We start from the raw sequence: 19,589 nt of genomic DNA on the forward strand, positions 1-19,589 counted from the left end.
AAGCTGATTTTTTGTTTTTTGGCCAAAGTCTCATGCCAGCCTTCGGAGGAGTGATCTTATATGAGGCTTGCATTGGAGGAAGTAGAGAGCTGAGCTCCCCAGTAATGGCATTTAACCTCTGAGGAGCTCTGCATGCTTCCTGATTCTCATGTCTTATCTATCGCTGCAGTGGGGTTGGATTTAGAATCATAGATTTCCCTGGCAGGACTTAGTGCTGCTACTTGGCAGTTCAGTACTGCCTTATATACATGTGTATATTCCCACTATTTATATGCTGGTCAATAATTTGAAACAAAATTTAAAGTGGAAATTAGGAGATGAGCATCCTATGTGATTTTCTGTACTAATTATCTCCCACTGAACACACATGAGGTCTATAAAGCAACTTCACCAACTAGATCACTATGCTACATGCAGACTTATCAAATAATATTCATATAGGAAATGTTTAAAATATCCTTTTAATGATTTTCTGAAATTCTTAATTCTCATTTCTTTCTCCTTATCTTTTTCTTTTGTTTCACTTCATTTCCTTTCCGCTTCTACTGCTTCAGAACTTCAGAGGAGGATGATACTGGCATTAATCCACTGAGTAATGGTAGCAGCTTAAGTAGGGCTTCAGAAGGAAAACCTCTGCTGGTCCCATGTATTTTAGCTGAGTGGCTGGAGCAGTCCTTACTAGGAGAAGCAGCACTTGAGTGAACTGCTTCTCTGTGGATCTTTGCTCCTTCCTTTCTGTTCAACTAGTGGTGGCAGCTTCGCTGAAAATGCTCATCTCTTCAGCATCTCTGGACTGATGAGGGGGTTATTTTTTTTGAAGTAGGCAGAGGATTGAGGAAATAAAGATGAAGGAAGGGGGGTGGTTGTAAAGGTAGGGAGAAATAGGGCAAGAAGAAGGAAAGGAAAAGAGAAGGAGGGTAAGGAGAAAAGTGAGTATAGGTAGGTAGTTTACAAAATCGCAAAAAGAAATGTATTTGAAATCTATGCCAAATGTTTTTAATACACTGTTTTGGAACCTTTTTCTGTTGTTTTTTTTTGTTTTTTGTTTTTTTTTTAAATCAGTCTACATAGAATAAATAATTTTCCTTACTTTAAATATAATACTTATTAAAACAAATAAAATTTAATAGTATAAGTATTATATTTAAATTGTTAAACTTCTTATAAACCATTTTATAAGCTTAGTAATATGCTCAAGGGTGTGTGCTTTACCCAGTATACAAACACTGAAGATGTGTGCATATTGGCTGAATGCACACCTTGTTGTGTGCTATTGCTTCCTCATTCCGTAATGTTGTTCTGCATTAGATGCAGAGGACAAAACACTATCTTGGAGAAGAAGATTCCTCACAGTTTGTTACTCGAGCCCTTGATAATGCTGTAAATTCAGCCTCTTTAAATGGTGACTGACTTGGCGATGCGGGGGGATTTTCAAAGACACAAAGGAATTGAACAGCTAACTCCCCTTTAGTACTTACCAAAGTGAAGAATTTATAATGTTGGTTTAAATACCATATGGGCATGCACTGTGAGAGCCTCTGTCAACAATACCTCATTTGTGACTAATAATAATATCCCTTTTATTCTAGCCCTAGGCTTTTCTTGATCAGTCTGCCAATCCTTTCATACTGTGGAGTTTTTCTGATGTGCACCAATAGTGACCGATTAATTTAATTTCTGTTATAAATCAGGGTTTAAATTTAGATCTTCAGAGAAGAAAGACTAGTGCAGTAATCCTTTGTGCTTTGGCTTGTAAATACAGTTTGTTGGCCTATGCTGGTGCTCTGTCTTAATTTTAACTTCATGTATATTAGCCAAAACACACAAGCAATTTATATTTGCATAGATCAAATTCTTCCCTAAGTTATAGCTTGCGATCTCATTGAGATCACAAATGGTGTAAGTCAGTGCAGAATATGGTGCCTATCAGACTTGGGTCTTCCCATTTAGAGGATTTTTAAGGAAAATATGGAGTCAGGAAGAATAGAAGTCTAGTTTTTGAGATACAGTGTAGATGTTTTGTGCCCCACTATCAATGGATTCTATTCATAAGGTTGAAATAGATTTTCCCTCTCTCCCGCCACTGCTGGTATAGTGGTACGACTAGCAGATGGGGGTGAGATCAGGGTATTCCATACTGCATCAATGCCTAGCTGCTGTTTCAGCCCCTTGGGTTTGACTACAGTGGGTGAATGCGAGAGCACACTGAGGTTTGCTCTAACTTATGCATGGTGACTGGCCTGCACAATGTGGGGCCTAGCATCACAAAAGGACATGAATATGAGCTGTATGCCACCTTTTCATCTCCCTTACCCCTTCAGACTATGTGCCTCTCATCTATAGTTGAGTCCCCCAACCCGAATGGTCATTGAAACAAAGCACTGATGTTTGAAGTTTATTCAGACAAAATATTAAACCATGTTTTTTACCTTGTTTCTTCAAATGATACCATATGATACCAGTTAAGTATACATTATTGCTAAATAAAGATATTTACTGTGCAGTTTGGGCTGGATCCTACCCCCATTAAGGGCAGTTGTGAATAGAATAAGGGTCTCCGAAAGAGGAGAGAGTTTTTTAAATGATGGACTATGCTACCTATTGCTGAAAGAGACTGTCTCTTTGCTAACCTTATAATCATTTGGTAATGTTCAGATGGAAGTTCTACAGATTACTTTAAAAATGTTTGTTTTTCACATTTACTACCAAAAATTTTAGCAATTGCAGTTTAGTCTTTTGAAAATATAGATAATCCCTCAGTTGGATAATTGTCTTTAAAAATCACGTACATGTAATTCAGATGCACTTTCTGGGGATACAGTGACTTAAAAATGAGCTTCTGAAATTTTCAAAGGTGTATAATTGTGTGTGTGTGTCCATCCTCTGACTGACTTGGTCATAGGGGTATCATGTTTCCATAGGCACTTTTTATCCTGGCAGCACCATCTCCTCGATCACTTGACAAATGGGAAACTGAGGCACAGAGACCAAGTGACTTGCCCAAGGTCACACAGGAATTACATAGTGGAGATGGAATTGAACTCAGATCTCCCATGTCCCAGGCCAGCACTTCAACCATTGAGCCATCCTTCCTCTCTTAATGATAAAATGTACAAACAGTGAAGAACGCATGAATATTCACAGAATTTGCCACTTTAAAATTCTTCATAGTCAGAGATGCTTGTGGCTCTTTATAATCAGTATAGAAACCAAACATCAAATTGTCAGGTAATGCTGTTCTGTTCATCTGTTTACCAAATACCTTAAGTACAATTGCTTAGTAAATACTTTTTGTTTAGTGTACCTTTGTGTGTATTTGGGTTCAGATTTTTAGTAAAATAAGTCTGGTTTCTTTGCTTGTGGCAGTAATGCCTATACACCAGAAAACCACAGCATCTAAGGCCCTTAGCAACAGCAATCCCTTTTTGGTATCCTGTCAGCCAGTATTCCACTATAGGATGGTTTATCTCTTTGGAGACAGCTAAAATTGTCAATCATAAAGCAGATAACCCAGAAAGGTTTTCTTTGCTCCTTTAGAATCTTGAAAGTTTCTTTCCTGTAGCAGGGATGAGCAACACTGGGAACACCTATCTTTTTGGAAGTTAGTGTTTTCTGTTTACACCTACTTTTCTTAGTAGCAGTAAAGGTTTCAATTAGTTTTAAGTTTATTTTCTCCTGTATATTCATTTATGCATTTTTCATTCTTCATTTTATTCATAAATAGGCTTATTTCTTCCAGACCCATGAAAGAAGCAGAACAGACAAAGTAATAATGTTCTTTCTAGCTCCATATCTTTGAAGTCCATGATCTTTTACTTTCTTTCTCCAGAGTAGAACTGCTATCTGTGGAGAGCCTAACATATCACTTTGACCCACAATACCCACAGGAAGCAGATTTTTTTGAAGATGTTAGAAGGTGCCATTTTTACATAGTCACTTTTTGGACTCTAACTACATGTTAAACTTTTTTTCTTCAGATGACAGCTGGGAGCATGTATGTTATAAAGCAACAGCTCTCACAGTCGGATGCTAGTGGACTCTCATATTCAGCAAGTTTTTCAGTATCCTTTCTGAGGGACCAGTTGCCCTTTATGGTGATTGGGCTGGATGGAGTCATAGAGTTCTCTTCTGAAAACAGAATATCTACGGCAGGGGTCCCCAATGCTGTGCCTGCGGGCGCAGTGGCACCCGCCGGGGCAGTTGTGTGCGCCCGCAGGACACCATGCCGCCAAAATGCTGCCGCCGAGCGCGGCCACCTGAGAACCCCCCACCGAAATGCCACTGGCGAGGCTTCTTTCCGCTGCCCGCCACAGTCTGTTGGAAATACGAATATGCTATTCCCACAGAAAGGTTGGGGACCACTGATCTGTGGAATGCTTAATCTTGCATTTTGGCAGTTTTTGGAGAGGTGGGATTTTCCTCTCATATAAGCAAGTACTATAAATTTCTAGGAGAGCAGCTACTGAACAACTGGAACCTATGTAAGAATTATCAAGACCCGAGAAATTTGTGGATATGTGATCTTTTCTCTTTCAGAATAGTTTCCAAATTTTGATCGGGTAGGATATTTATGGATACTTTAGCGTACAGTTCTTGATCTGTAGATACTAGGCTTTCACTAGGGAAGATTTCACTTGTTTTTTTAATTTGAATTTTTTGATACTTATGTGTGTTTCAGTAATGGCTTTCTTCCTCTCAGTCTAGCTTTTTCTACTTGATCTTGCAGGAAACTTTTGATTTTAACATTAGATGTTGCTGTAGTTTCCTTGGCAATTAGAGATATCAAATATAAATTCAATCCAGAATCCGAAGGAGAAGAAGTTGGTTTGTAAAGGAAGATCTTGAAACACAAGTATCTTCCACAATAGATAGCTTTTATTTTAGAAAGTGTTATAAAAATAAAAGCTAATTTCTTCACAGTATCCTAGGATTTTAAGGAAGAGAGCGCCATATGCCAAAGAACAAACTTATTTTATACTGTTGAGAGCATAAATACTAGGGAGGTGAGCATAGTATAAAACCCTATATAGAGTTTTCAAAATTTTAGAACAGTTTTTAATAGAAAAGTTGTGTCCCATTCACATTTGTGAAGCTTACCTCCTCTCAAATTTAGCAGCATTTCTGTGGAAACTACAGCAATTGCTTACATGGAAAAGTAATATTAGAAAAATAATGTAGTTTCTAGTCCTTTTAATGTAATAGGAAGGAGCCAACACTATGTTATCAGCCAGCTCTTTGCAGGCCGCTAATGGCCCAAGGACAGTAGTTTGAGAACCTTGGGACTAGAAAACATAACAGGGAAAACACAGAAAACGAAAATCTAAATAAACTGATTTTGGTAGAAATGTCCTCCCCCTTCCCTGTTCTGCCTCGTGTGTAAATTGCTTTAAGTAGCTGATCCTTTAAGCTTCAGCAATGTAGGCATCATTCAAAATGGCAAATAACTGTTATATTAGGAGAAATTAACATAGTTAAATGCCTGATTCTGTGCTTAAACAGAATCTTTTCTGAAATTGTCCATACAAAGTTTATACAGGACCTTGAGTTAAGTTCGTCTTGATATTTTTGAAGCAGTCGAGGGGATTTAGACTTTTTTCTATGATATGCACATATCTAAATTGCCTAGACTTCTTTGAGACTCTAAATCAAGATATGCTGGCCTTATCTTGCAAAATCCTGATAAAGTCAACATTACATCAGTGCATAGGGTTGACCATTGCAGAGTTATAATTTGTGCTTTCTAGGGCACAAACTTGCTGAAAAATGTAAGTAACAAAAGTGCTGTGAAATACTTTTTTCTATAAAACTGAATTGTTGGGCATAGGCATTCTTTTATCTGTCCATGAAGTCCCATGCACATTAATTTATACGTAATAATATGGACCAAAAAGCTATTCCATGCCTTAAGGAAGTAACTTGGTTTTGTCATAGGTGCTTTCCAATGGGAATTGTTGGAAGAAGATATAAAAAAGAAGTTGAAAGACCCAGGAGAAGTTGAGCTCATACTTGAGAAAGTTAAATGTATCCTGAAAACTCCAGGAAAGGTCAATTGCCACTATTTTCTTTTGTAATCACTTTTAGCGTAGAATAGCTGGACTCATGAAAAATAACTTTTCGTAATGATCTTTGTTGTACAAGTATTGTGGTTTGCAGAATCTTGTCTGTCAGCTGTTTTTAAAAAATAAATATAACAACTTAAATGTATTTTGTAGCCATGTTGATCCCAGGATATTAGAGAAACGAGGTGGGTGAGGTAACATCTTTTGTTGGACCAACTTCTGTTGGTGAGAGAGACGCTCAGAAGTTGGTCCAATAAAAAGATGTTACCTCTCCCCCCATTGTATAACAACATAGGTGCACTTCCAAAGTACAGTATTACTGTAAGTTTGATCAGTGAAGTCTACATAACAGTAGGTTGCTTAAAATGATAAATAATACTTTCTCCATCACAGTCTGCCCACCAGTATTAACAGTAATTCAGATGTAATAGAGGCTGCCCCAGGAAAGCTCTGCCATTATGTGTATCTGCCAGAAGTTCTGCCTCTCTAACAGAAATCAGGAGGTGGTTTCTTTAAGTGGGTGTTGTGAAGTAAATATCTGTCTACTAATAATTTATATTTGAACCAGAGTTACTTCTCAGGGAAATGTAGTTCACATGAAAATAAGTGTATTAGTCAAAAATACATAGTGGTCTAATTTTAAACAGCTCTTAAATAAATTTACCTCCTCCCTGCTACTGCAAACCTTATACAAAGGTTTTTTTTATTGACTTAAATGGGAAGTGGGTTGTACCCTAAATTGTGTGTGTTAAACCTCCCCCCGCCCCAAGACAAAATGTGAATCAACAAGTCAGTTAACTTTTGTGAATAGAAGTTGCTGCTCTCTGAATGGCAAAATTGCCAACCCCAAGCATTCAAAGGTTATGAGCCAAACCCAAATATTCATGAAATTGGTTTAAAAATAATCCAGTATGTATTTTTTGACGGGGACAAAAAAAAATCTCATGATTTTTATTTGCCTTTTGGTTTTTGAACCTTAAGTGTGCACTTGCTTAGCACTGTCAAGCTTTACTTCCCAGTCATGAGAGCTAGACACATACTTTTTTAAAAATGAAAGTTGAAGCTCTCACAAGCTCTTGATTTCATATATGGGGCTTTAAGAAAAGCACTAAATATACTGAGACTCACAATAAAATTGCAAGAGTTGACAACAGTGCAACTGACAGGTGGAGGGTGCTTGAAAGGGAGTCCTTCTTTGTAAAGCTCCATGCCTAGGCATCTCTGCATGCTGACCCGTCCACAGGTGCCGTTGGCCACAGTTCCTGGCCAATGGGAGCTGCAGGGACAGCATGAAGATTGGAGCCCCCTGGCTGCCCTTATGCGTAGGAGCTGGAGCGAGGCTATGCCGCTGCTTCTGGGAGCCGCGTGGAGTGGCCCCCGACCCTGCTCCCCGGCTGGAGCGGGGCAAGCTCCAGATCCCGCGCCCCAGCGGGAGCTTGAGGGCTGGAGTAAAATGGCTGGCTGGCCGCATTTTGCCTACCCCTGTCTTAAATGGACCTTTTATTTCTCTTGATTCCCTGACTGGCAGATGGAAGGGGCATGGAAAGAGAGAGAAGACTCCGATTGAAAAGAGAATCTTTTAAATTGGTACTCCCTCTGGCCCCTCTAGCTGCTCTGGATATATAGTCAGGTTTTCTTGTAAAAATAAACATAAATACATAAATTAGATCAGATTTTAAATATCAGTTGAGCCCTGTTTAAACTTCATTCAGGAAAATTAGCAGTACGATTTTAATTACTATTATTTTTAATTTGGTTTCCCTTCTTAATTACTTATATAAAACTTTTACACTACCAACTTAGGTCAGTATAACTATGTCACTCAGGTGTGGAAAATCCACACCCCTGAGCGATACAGTTATCTGACCTAACTCCCAGTGTAGACAGTGCTATATTGATGGGAGAGTTTCTCCCATCGACATAGCTGCTGCCTCTCAGGGAGGTGAAGTACCTATGCCGATGGGAGACGCTCTCCTGTCAGCGTAGGTAGTGTCTTCACTAAATGTTACAGCAGCGCTGCTGCAGTTGTGCCACTGCAATGCTGTAAGTGTAGAAAAGCCTTTGGTTTGCAGGAGAGGGGTATCGTTGCAGATGTAGACTGTAGTGTACTGGGAAAAAAACACAAAGGTATAAGTGGGAGCAGGAGACAACGGGAATAATGACATGAGGAATGGTCTAACCACAAGCTGACATGAGATGTAGAAATGGGAGCTTTAACAATGAGGATGAGCAATTACAGCTTTTCAAAGGAAGAGACAAGGAACCAGTGAAGGGTCTTGAGAAGGGTAAAGACATGACTGAAATGGCAAAAAGATTTTTATAGCTTTTTATGTTGAAAAGGTGAGAGATGAAATGACTGGAGTGGAAGAGTTTACAATGGTCTAAATGAGAGAAAGAACAGTGGTATGAAACAGGTTGTGATAATGGGGGTTGTAGAGAGAGAGAGAGGCAGATTTTAGAAATGTTACAGCAGAAGCAGTAGGTTTTGTCAAGATTTTTGCATGTGGGCGGAGAACAAAAAAGGTGCTAGGGATCTTCAAGATTATAAATTTGAGAGATGGGGAGGATAGTGGAGTTGTCAACAGTGATGGAAAAAGGAATTAGGAGGAAAGATGAGAATCATTGCATTTCATGGTAGAAACAATATGCAACACCCATGTACAACTAGGAGGCAATTATACATGTCAGTATCTTTGTCTTGCAGGTGAATAGTGCCAAGAATTGCAGATCTCATCAGACAGCAAGACCCTTGCAGTTATCTGATACTTCTCTCAAGCTTTTTTTTAATACACATGTCTTAGCTGATGTCATCTTCCAAATACAAGGTACAGTGTCTCAGTTTTTCCTTGTTTTTTCATAGATTCATAGATACTAAGGTCAGAAGGGACCATTATGATCATCTAGTCTGACCCCCTGCACAATGCAGGCCACAGAATCTCACCCATCCACTCCTGAAAAACCTCACCTATGTCTGAGCTATTGAAGTCCTCAAATTGTGGTTTAAAGACTTCAAGGAGCAGAGAATCCTCCAGCAAGTGACCTGTACCCCATGCTACAGAGGAGGGCAAAAAACCTCCAGGGCCCCTTCCAATCTGCCCTGGAGGAAAATTCCTTCCCGACCCCAAATATGGTGATCAGCTAAACCCTGAGCATATGGGCAAGATTCACCAGCCAGATACTACAGAAAATTCTTTCCTGGGTAACTCAGAATAAAAGCTTTGTAATAAAAATATTATGAGCTACCAACAGCTTATATGTCTGCCCAGAAATATGCTTAATCAGATCATGCTTCCCAGCCCATATGGGCTCCCAAGCGTTAGCTCTTTTTACTGCAGGCAAAGCTATACAGTAAATGGGAAGACATAAAGTAGGAAGCTGGAAAAAGTGTAACTTGCTGCCTCATGAGCTGAAAAGTTTGTGACGAAGCTACTTAGAGAAAACAGCACGAGCAGTTGCAGTAGAAGCAGCCAAGATAGCTGGAGATGAAAGAACACCTTTTGCTAAATTTAGAATGTGCACAAGCATCGTAGCTCTAAATTTAGAACAGAGCTGGAAGGCTTTGAGATCTGATTCCCATTTTGGCAAAGTGCCGCTTCTGGGATGCTGCTGACAGCACCTGCACTCAGCGAGGAATGCATCAGTGCTCGCAGCCATCACGTGGAAAAGGAAAGAAGAAAAGAAACTCTGGTGATCTTCTTCCCCCTCAACTCCCTGGGATGGGGGGAAGATGCTTGTGGCAGGTTGTCAAGGTTCCTTCCCCACTCTGAACTCTAGGGTACAGATGTGGGGACCTGCATGAAAGACCCCCTAAGCTTATTCTTACCAGCTTAGGTTAAAAATTCCCCAAGGCACAGATTTCTTTCTTGCCTTGGGAACCAGCTTAGGTTAAAAACCTGGTACACTGCCACCACAAAGTGATTTAAACAAAGAACAGGGAAAGAGACCGCTTGGAGACATCTTCCCCAAAAATATCCCCCCAAGCCCTACACCCCCTTTCCTGGAGAAGGCTTGATAAAAATCCTCACCAATTTGTACAGGTGAACACAGACCCAAACCCTTGGATCTTAAGAACAATGAAAAATCAATCCAGTTCTTAAAAGAAGAGTTTTAGTTAAAGAAAAGGTAAAAATCACCTCTGTAAAATCAGGATGGTAAATATTTTACAGGGTAACCAGATTCAAAACATAGAGAATCCCTGTAAGCAAAACCTGAAGTTACAAAAAGACACAAAAACAGGAATACACATTCCCTCCAGCACAGCGAATTTCACAATCCAAAAAACAAAAGAAAATCTAATGCATTACTTACTAACTTTAGAAGAGCTGGAAGGCTTGCATCCTTGATCTGTTCCCAGCAAAGGTATCACACAGACAGACAAAATCCTTTGTCCCCCCCTCCAGATTTGAAAGAATCTTGTCCCCTCATTGGCCATTTTGGATCAGGTGCCAGCGAGGTCACTGTAGTTTCTTAACCCTTTACAGGTGAAAGGATTTTGCCTCTGGCCAGGAGGGATTTTATAGCACTGTATACAGATAGGTGGTTACCCTTCCCTTTACATTTACGACACAGGCAGATGCTTCCATTCAGACACCAACTGCTTCCCTGACAACAGACATAGGTCTCCCCTCTTATCTCCTATTTAGATAAGTCTTCTGAGAAATGGGCAGTCACCTTTCAAAACCTCATTTTTGTAGATTGTTTTTCTCATTCAAAAAATGCAGTTTGTTCAGTTCAGGGCTCCAGGCAGGCTAATAGCCAGCCAAACAAATGTGTGTGTTTGGCCGGGGGTGGTGTATGGGTTGAGTAGGAGCATATTGCCTGTGCTCCCTCCCTCCATTTGTATCATAACACCACCAGTAAAAGTACTTAGCTTTTATCTAGCACTTTTTATCCATAGATCTCGAAGCACTTTAAAATGGAGGCCAATATCGTCATCCCATTTTACAGATGGGGAAACTGAGGTTTGGGGGGTTGAAGAAGTGACTTGCCTAAGGTCATCCAGAAAACCAGCGGCAGAGACAGGGATTGACTCTAGGTCTCCTGTGTTCAAAGCCAGTGCCCCATTCACTCATCAAGACTGGTTATAAATACTGCAACTTGGATGCGATCAGAGTGGGACATCTATCCTGACATAAAATTAATCTTCAGGAAACTATCCACTGTGATTTTTCCTCAGGGGATTTTGATATTTCCAATGAATTTCCTTCATTTTTGAAGTTTTTAAGACCTTTTAAGGGGGATTATAGTTAAAATTATTTTGATCCTATGTTATTTATCCTGCTCCCCTCACTCATACCCCAGAGAGGACAGTGAACTAGAGAAAGCAGAGCTTATTCCTGCCCTCGTCCTTGAAGGGATAAATCTTCCTTCAGTGGTACGGCAGGTTTAGCTAGGACAACCCTAGCAAGGTCCTAGGACTCAAGTCCTGAGTGCTTGTTGATCTGAGTGAGACTGATTTGTGAGTGGACAGAAGGAGGGGTTGGGCTCAAACGTCATCCCAGAGTCTTGTGTGCAGTATAGACATACTGTTGAAACCCCTTCCTATCCCTCTAGTGAGTCACTGCTGCGGCTCCCATTTCAGATTTCTTTGCCTGGGGAGTCCTTATTTAATCAGCCAAGTGTATTTGTCTGGCACTTCAGGAGCAGATGCTGGGTTTTGCTCTTAATAACACTAAGGTATTCAGTTTACTTAAAAACATTACAGACTTATAGAGTTGCCTGCCTCCAGGGATCTTAAAATACTGTACAAATATATGTTAAGCTTCACAACAGCCTTGCAGAGGTTAGTTGGATTGGCTAAGGTCACCCAGATATTCAATGGCAAAGCCAGAGGTCCAAAGCTGTAGTGTTGACCTGCTCTAACCCTGGCAGACTGAAGAATGTCATGTCCAGAAGAATACTGAAAATGGATATTGCTCCCTAACTCCCTGGTGGTTCTCACAGGAGGGAAAAACCCCTCAAGTGGAGAATTTCCTTTCCCCCACAATTGATTTCTCTGTGGCTGATTAGAAGGGTTTGTATTAAATACTAAATATTGATTTCTTTAGTATCTTTTGTTGTTTCATATTTCAGAACACTTGTACCGACATACTCTTGACAAGGAAAGCTCATGTTAATGACTCTCACCTGCGCGGATAGCCCCACAACCAATTAAGAAATTCCCTGCTATCTTAATGAACCTTAAATATTTTAGAGGCCGAGTAATATCTTCTGAAGCTCTTTCCAGAAAGAGATTATGAAAGGAAAATTCCTTCTTGATTTTAGTTTGTGGTGATGGTATAGCCATGTTGGTTCCAGGATATTAGTGAGACAAAGGTGGGTGAGGTAATTATCTTTTATTGAGCCAGCTCCTGTTGGTGAAATAGACAAGCTTTCAAGCTCTTCTTCAGCTCTGGGAAAGGTACTCAGGGCTTGCCTACATTTAAAACGCTACAGTGGCACAGCAATCTCATCTAGTATTTAGCTCTGACACTGAGTAAGTTTCCCAGACCTGAAGAGCTCTGTGTAAGCTTGAAAGCTTGTCTCTCTCACCAACAGAAGTTGGTCCAGTAAAATATATTATCTCACCCACCTTGTCTCTCTAATATCCTGGGAGCAACAGTGCTACATCACAGGTGGAAAAGATTGGTTAGCATAAACAGTTAGCACATAATATAAGGGACTATAGCAGGGTCCCCCTTGGTCCTGTCTCTGCTTTGCTCCAAAAATCACTCGGAGACTTTCTGACTCAGCAGTCACTGGTGCAGTTTATTTACACAATGTAAACCCACCGCCTCTCACCAAATATCGCTGGGGGTTCCAGCCTGAAGGGCTTTTCTTTCTTGCAGCCAGGAGGGAATAGCTACCTCTCTGGCTTCCCACTCCCCTCCCTTCCTCCCTCTGAGCTTGTATATAGCCTCAGGCTAATCAGCCTGGCAGCTGTTCCACCTCTGCCAGTCAGGCTCAGGTTCCTCTAATCCGCTCCAATTCACCTCCCTTAATTGGAGCTGGAGTGACAGAGGGCTGGCTCAGCAATTCCTGGTCAGCACCCTGTCACAGGGACCATTCAAGGGGAAATGGCCCATTAACAACCATATAGTCATAGAACAAAAAAGAGGAAGTAGCATATTACAGATTGTTATAATAAACCATACATCCAGTGTCTTTATTAAGGCCATGGTTTTTAGAGTGTAGCCAAGTTATGAATTTAAGCTCCAAAGCTTGTCTTTTGAAGGTGTTGTGCAGGTTTCCTTTAAGGACGAGGACTGAGAGGTCATATATGGAGTGATGCTTTTGTGAGACGTGATATGGTGCGAAACAGTGTTTGTCTTTTATAATTTTTCTGTGTGAGTTAGTTTGAGAGTACAGTGATTGTCTGGTTTCACCCACATAGTTGCTTTTGGGGCATTAGTGCACAGACAAGGTACACCATGTGTTGTGGTAGGTGTGCATAGGATCCATGATCACCGTATAACTTTCCAATAAATTTCCACAGAAAAAAGAAACTTTTCTAAAAGCCAGTTATTAGCTTATAAAAAAAACAGCCCATCCAAATACTTTAAAATAAGGTAATGCCCAGTTCAGGTATCCATTTTAACGTACACCACTCCAGACACGTTACATTCGTACTTTTCATAGACTTTGCCCCGCTATGAAAATCCCATACGCCACCAAGAGGTACAGTAATACTATACATACACCACATTCCCCACAAAAGCACTAGGACACAAAACTTGAACTTATCCTGGAAAATAACACCCCTCATACTTTTTAATGGAAAATAATACATCATACACTTCTTTCTTTGATTGGTGTCTAACAGTTATGTATGGTGATGTTGGGATTAAGGTTTTGCTTTATAGTGAGGAGTGTGCTGTTTGTATTATGTTGCTGTATCTATTGTAGGTGTAACTTGTTTTTTACGCACTTTTTTTCCTTTGGGATGTCATACAGATCTTGAAGATGAACAGATTTAAATTGCTAAAAATAACCTGTTAAAAGAATTTGCATAATTTTTCTAGCACTCTTAATAGTGAAGACTTAATTAAAATATTTAATGTTGAATATCTTGATTGTTATTGAAGTGACTGTGAAGAGTACAGGCTAGCTCCTCTATCACCAGCTTTCTGCTTTGTGCAGCCTCTATGCCTGCTGAGAGAAACCTGGCTTGGGGGAATGCAGCCAGTTTTTTTAGTCCCTTCATGCTACTGGAGCTGCCCAGAGAGTTTGCCCATCTATGATTTAATACAATACAGGAGACCTTTTTAAGAAAATTGAATGGATAATTTGAAAGGCTATTAACTGTTAACTGAGGAGGATTGATTGTTTATGAAGATTTGTAAGTATTCCTTGGCAGAAGCCCAAAAAGGGACCAAATCACTGGATCTGTTTTCTCACTGCCTCTGAAGAATGTGTGTGCACCACAAAAGTAATGGCATACTCTAGATAACTTTCACAAGAACTAAATGCACTTATCCAGTAAAGGAACAGTTGCATGGAAAAAATAATGATACATCTGGGGCGTGCTTTGCAAATCAGTATCAAACAAAATACTTATCTGAACACTAACAATTTTCCTGACTTGTCCACTCCTACCCCATATGCAAAAAAACCTCGCTCCAAAGACTAGACAATTGTTGAATTATTTTGTTTTCAACTTGAAACACCCAGGGTCAAATATGAAGATTTAATCCCTCAAAAATGGGTGCACAGAGAAAGGGGATTTTTTTCTGATGTTGTTTTCAGTATGCAATAAAAACAAAAGGACCTTTGATAATGAAAACAAAACACTAATGCAAAACGTGGCAACACAACAGTTTAGTTCTAAGTTCTGCTCTTAGGATATTCCTTGTGGGAAGCTGATGAAACAATAGCACCCACTACATATTTCCAAGAAAATATCACTGATGTATAAATTGACATTTACAAAGGAGCATGCCATCCATTACCAAAATGGCTACTTACTATTTTCACAAAGAGTAAGTTTTACTCTAATTTTCCAGTCACCGTTGTAGTAATTGATTTGATTTTTTAAGTAGGACAGTTAGAAAAGTTAAACTGTGCAATTAAGAAATTTTTATATATTGTGACAGGGCTTTGCTCATGATCCTGCAAACGTATGTGCTTAACATTAAGTATGTGAGCAGTTCCATTGAGTTTGCAGGATTTGGGCACCTAGACCACAAAAGTATTGGTACTTCAGTAAGTGTTGTTGAAACATTATACAAATACAGTGGCTCCCAGCTGAAAAAATACAGAAGGTTATTTAATCTCCTAAATACTGAATGTGTGTATGTATGCAAATATTTTTATATAATTTTATGTAGTATATCTTTTATTTAATGTGCACCTCTTACATATGTGTATGTATAGATATAAAATATATGCTATAGGTGTACCAATGAATTTAATGTGTGCTAATTAGATAATCTGAAAATATAAGCAAAGATTAATCGTAACAGAACAGAAAGCAAACACCATTTACTGATGGCTATAAGAAATCAGTCAATTAGTGATGGTTAGGTTCAGAGGGAAATGAAGATTGTTAAACAGATTAGTTAAATGCTAATATATGTACTTCTGTGAAAATTCTATATATTGACTATATAACTCCTCCCCACCCTTCAGACATTATCTGTCTTGTTAGGCCCTGATCCTATAACTTCTTGCATATGGGTGAATTGCTGCACTTCTGTGGAGCCTATTCCCTTTAGTACAGTGCTGCACAGGTGCAGCAATTCACCTAGACTCAAAAAAATTGCAGGATCAGGGCCTTGATTATAAGCTTTTCAAAGAAAGGACTATACAGCACCTAGTACAATGGGGTCCTGCCCTAATGAGGCCATGTAGGTAATATAAATATTAAATAATAAAGCCGCATATGAGATAATGAGATAATATGTAGATATTATTATAAAACATCACAGATTTACTGAAATGTGAACTATTTCATTTAATTTGGGCTAAATTCGTATTTGCTGAAACTCCATTGACTTCTTGGCATTCCACCTTGGATGATTTGCCTTAGTGTGTTTGAATGTGATCTCACAAAGCTTTAGATCTCGCAAAGCTGTGATGCTCCTGAAGTCAACTTGGGAACTACTTGGGTATAGTGCAAATCCTTACACATGCCTTTTACTTGCATACAGAAGACACAATGGCCCAAATCCCCAGCTGGTGTAAATTGTCATATCTCCATTGACTTCAGCGGAGTGATGTCAGTTTATACCAGCTGAGGATCTGGCCTGAAGTGATAAGTACTTCTCTAACTTGCAAAACTGGTGTTGAACGCAGGCTGCAGTAATAAATGTCATAATTTTTTGTTTTAAATCTGACAGGTGCTACTGTACCAGCCCACAGAGCAGTCCTAGTGGCTCGCTGTGAAGTAATGGCAGCTATGTTTAATGGAAGTTATATAGAAGCAAATAGTTTTCTGGTTCCAGTTTATGGGGTTTCCAAAGATACTTTCCTCTCCTTTCTAGAGTATCTGTACACTGACTCCTGTTGTCCAGGTAGGCAAATGTAAAAATATCCTTATATCCTTTAACTCCTTGCATACTTCAGGCATATTTTTGCCCCCAGATTTTTTGGGCATAGAGGGGTAAAGGGGGGAAGTAAGGGGGAGGAGATACACCAGTGACTTTTCATTTCCCTGCCTCTGCAACATACTGAATGAAGGATTGAAGTTTTACACTTCTCTGTAAATTAGTATTCAGGTGTAATGCCAAAATAGAAAAATTAAGTGAAAAGTTGCTAGTCGTATTCTTAACAGCTTCATCCTTTCACGTTTTGTGTCAAAACGACAGCGTTGTAAACAAAGTACACTGGGAAGAGTTTTGCATTACCGGGTACTTTAAATTCACTAGTAAAAGTGTATTTTCTGGTTAAGGATTTCTATCGGCTAAAGATATTTCTTAGAAACTTTTTTTGTCTTAGGTGTAACTTTCTGAGGTACAACATGAAAATGAAGTTCTCTCCCCTTTAAAAAGGAAAACTTTTTATTTTTTTTGTAAGTTATCAAAATATGATGCATTAGTGTATCATTACAATGAAATGTATTTATAATGGAATCAGGGTGAAGTAAAGAAAGAATTTACAAATTGTTTTATTCATCTTCTACTTAAGTAACACACTGAAAATTAAATTTTAAGTCATTTCAAGGCCATTCCAATGCCTGGAGGCCATTTTTTAGATCAAAACAATATTTAAACTGTATTTCTTTCTAGTCAGAGCTCCAGGTTAGTACAAAGTTGTTTCTCTTTGTCAAGTTTCATTTTTTTTAAAGCTTAAATCTGTCTAATCTCATAGTGTAGTTATAACAAAACCGGATGACTACACTGAGCTGGAATAAATCCCCAAAACAGATTTTGGTTAAAGTAATCTTGGTTTTATAAACTGTCATAAGGAATTTTTGAAAGTTTTACGTTGTAGTACTTAAATATTTCAAGTGACTCCACCTAGAGGACATGAATGAAAATTATTTTTTAAAAAATAATGCTCTTTATTTATTTTTTATTTTTCATCTCTCTGTCCAACACTACCTGCTTAAATGTTACCCTTGTACTTTACTGTTTGAAAAAAAGAGAAAGACCTTGCTATATTATGTCTGGTTTTTTTCATGAAACTTTGCATAATTTTACAAAAACAATTTTTTCTACACACAGCAAAATGATATAAATTGAAAGGTCAAATCCTAAATTCACTGAAGACTGCTCACTTGTGTGAGGCCAGCAATATTTGACGCACAGTTGACAACATAGGAAAGTTTAATAACAACATATTGCATTAGCTCATTCTTTTGGAGGATGAAATAGTGGTCACTCTTTTTAAAATTAAATACTTTTCTGCTAAAATAGAGTTCACCTGTCAAAAATTGTGAACTACAATACAGAAACATAAGATCATCAGCAGCACTTCGATTTTGTGTCTATTCCAAGCAAATTTAAGTGGTTACTGTAAAACTGGTTTTGATCAGCCTGCCAGTGAGATTGTGCTAACCATAAGTCGTGTTTGTTTTTTTCACCAGCCAGTATTTTGCAAGCCATGTCTCTCTTGATTTGTGCTGAGATGTACCAGGTATCCAGACTCCAGCATATCTGTGAGCTTTATATCATCACACAGCTGCAGAGTATGCCTAGTAGGGAATTAGCGTCTACAAGTCTCAGTGTTGTTAGCTTGCTCAGAAAAGCCAAGGTATGTATTGCTCATACATGGACATGTAATGTATGAGTGATGGAATTTCTTTAAAATTTTTTTTGTTGATATCAACTTTGATTTTTAAGTGGACCTGAATTTTCTCAGTCCTAGTCTGCTTTGTGAGACTGTCATGGTGGCTGGCAGCTACCTGTTTGCTGCCTGTTTGCTGCTATTTCAAACACTTTGTGTTTTAGTTTACTCTTTTTGTAAATAGAAGTAATAATTAGAATATAATTTTTAATACACTGTAATTTTCTTTTAAAATTCTCCTGTATTACATCTGTTTTTCAGTAACTGTTCAGAGAGAGTATCCCCTCATCATTCCCACACAGATTTGGGATTCAAAAAACTATTAAAGTCAGCTTCTTCCTATGACATCTCTTACTCATTTTTCCCTTAATTTAATAGTAGATCAGCTGCAGTAGTAGCACCTGTGCTTGTTTGTAATTCTTCATCAGAGATTTATCACTGGAGGGAGGGGTCTAAGCAGCTGCTTCAACACTTACCTCAGCTAAGGAAGGTTGCCTTTAACAGCAGTTTTTAACAATTGGCACCATGCCCTGTTGTTAACGTGAAACAGTTTGCCTATCCCTATGGTAGTACATTTACTTCCACCTGACGTTCTGAGAATTTGTATGTTGTTGCCAGATTGTTGTGCTATATTTTCCCTCATTTATTTTTGCCATGGATACCATTCTTCATTTGCTATGCTGCTACTTTGACACTGGAAATCTTAAATTATGACTTCTGCTTTTTTCCTTCTGCTATCTTTTATCTGTTTTAGTCATGAACACTATTTGTATTCTGTTTCACTTCCCTTTTTTCCTTGCAGTTTCACAACTCTGACTGCCTTTCAACTTGGCTCCTTCATTTTATTGCCACTAACTACCTCATCTTCAGTCAAAAGCCTGAATTTCAAGATCTTTCAGGTAGTTAACCAGTTCTAGTCTTTTAAAAACTAAAAAAATACCCAACCTTTTCCACTGTATTTGGACTGAAGAATTAATGCTAAGTAATGCTGCTTCTGAGCATATGAGGAGATAAATAAGACTTCGGAGAGATGTACTTAAGTGTGTTTATTTTATACATGGAAACAACTTGTAATCTTGATTCAAAGGACATGGTATTTAAACACCACATAAGAAGCATAAAAAATTTTTAAAGAAAAAATTTAGGATCTCTATAGCGCTGTTCAGTAGGTGATATAGCGTATTATGAAACCAAATGATTAAATGGCACTTCATTCATGTAAGTAAATCCAAGTGACAAAGTAGTCAGTCAAATTGGTTTAGGAAATAGAAGTGGAAGAGGTAAATTATATATAATTTTTTTTTTAAGCCAAACCTTGTGAGGTGT

The 19,589-nt window shown here is 38.7% G+C and overlaps 1 protein-coding gene across 7 annotated transcripts in view; it reads left to right on the plus strand.

The window, feature by feature from the left end:
• Positions 1 to 19,589, plus strand: part of RHOBTB3 (Rho related BTB domain containing 3) — a 73,858-nt gene that overhangs the window by 45,510 nt on the left and 8,759 nt on the right. For 6 of the 7 annotated variants that reach the window (XR_012158973.1, XR_012158971.1, XR_012158972.1 and 3 more), the window contains 5 exons: positions 5,932 to 6,044; positions 8,764 to 8,884; positions 16,376 to 16,549; positions 18,064 to 18,230; positions 19,066 to 19,162. Coding sequence is in view for 4 of the 7 variants with exons in the window: in XM_073344539.1 (XP_073200640.1) it covers positions 5,932 to 6,044; positions 8,764 to 8,884; positions 16,376 to 16,549; positions 18,064 to 18,230; positions 19,066 to 19,162 (672 nt within the window). In the remaining 3 variants the exon portion in view is untranslated. The remainder of the gene's footprint in view (positions 1 to 5,931; positions 6,045 to 8,763; positions 8,885 to 16,375; positions 16,550 to 18,063; positions 18,231 to 19,065; positions 19,163 to 19,589) is intronic. The other variant, XM_073344540.1, reaches the window with a different exon arrangement.

Source organism: Lepidochelys kempii, chromosome 5 (genome assembly GCF_965140285.1).
Source record: "Lepidochelys kempii isolate rLepKem1 chromosome 5, rLepKem1.hap1, whole genome shotgun sequence".
NCBI lineage: Eukaryota > Metazoa > Chordata > Testudines > Cheloniidae > Lepidochelys > Lepidochelys kempii.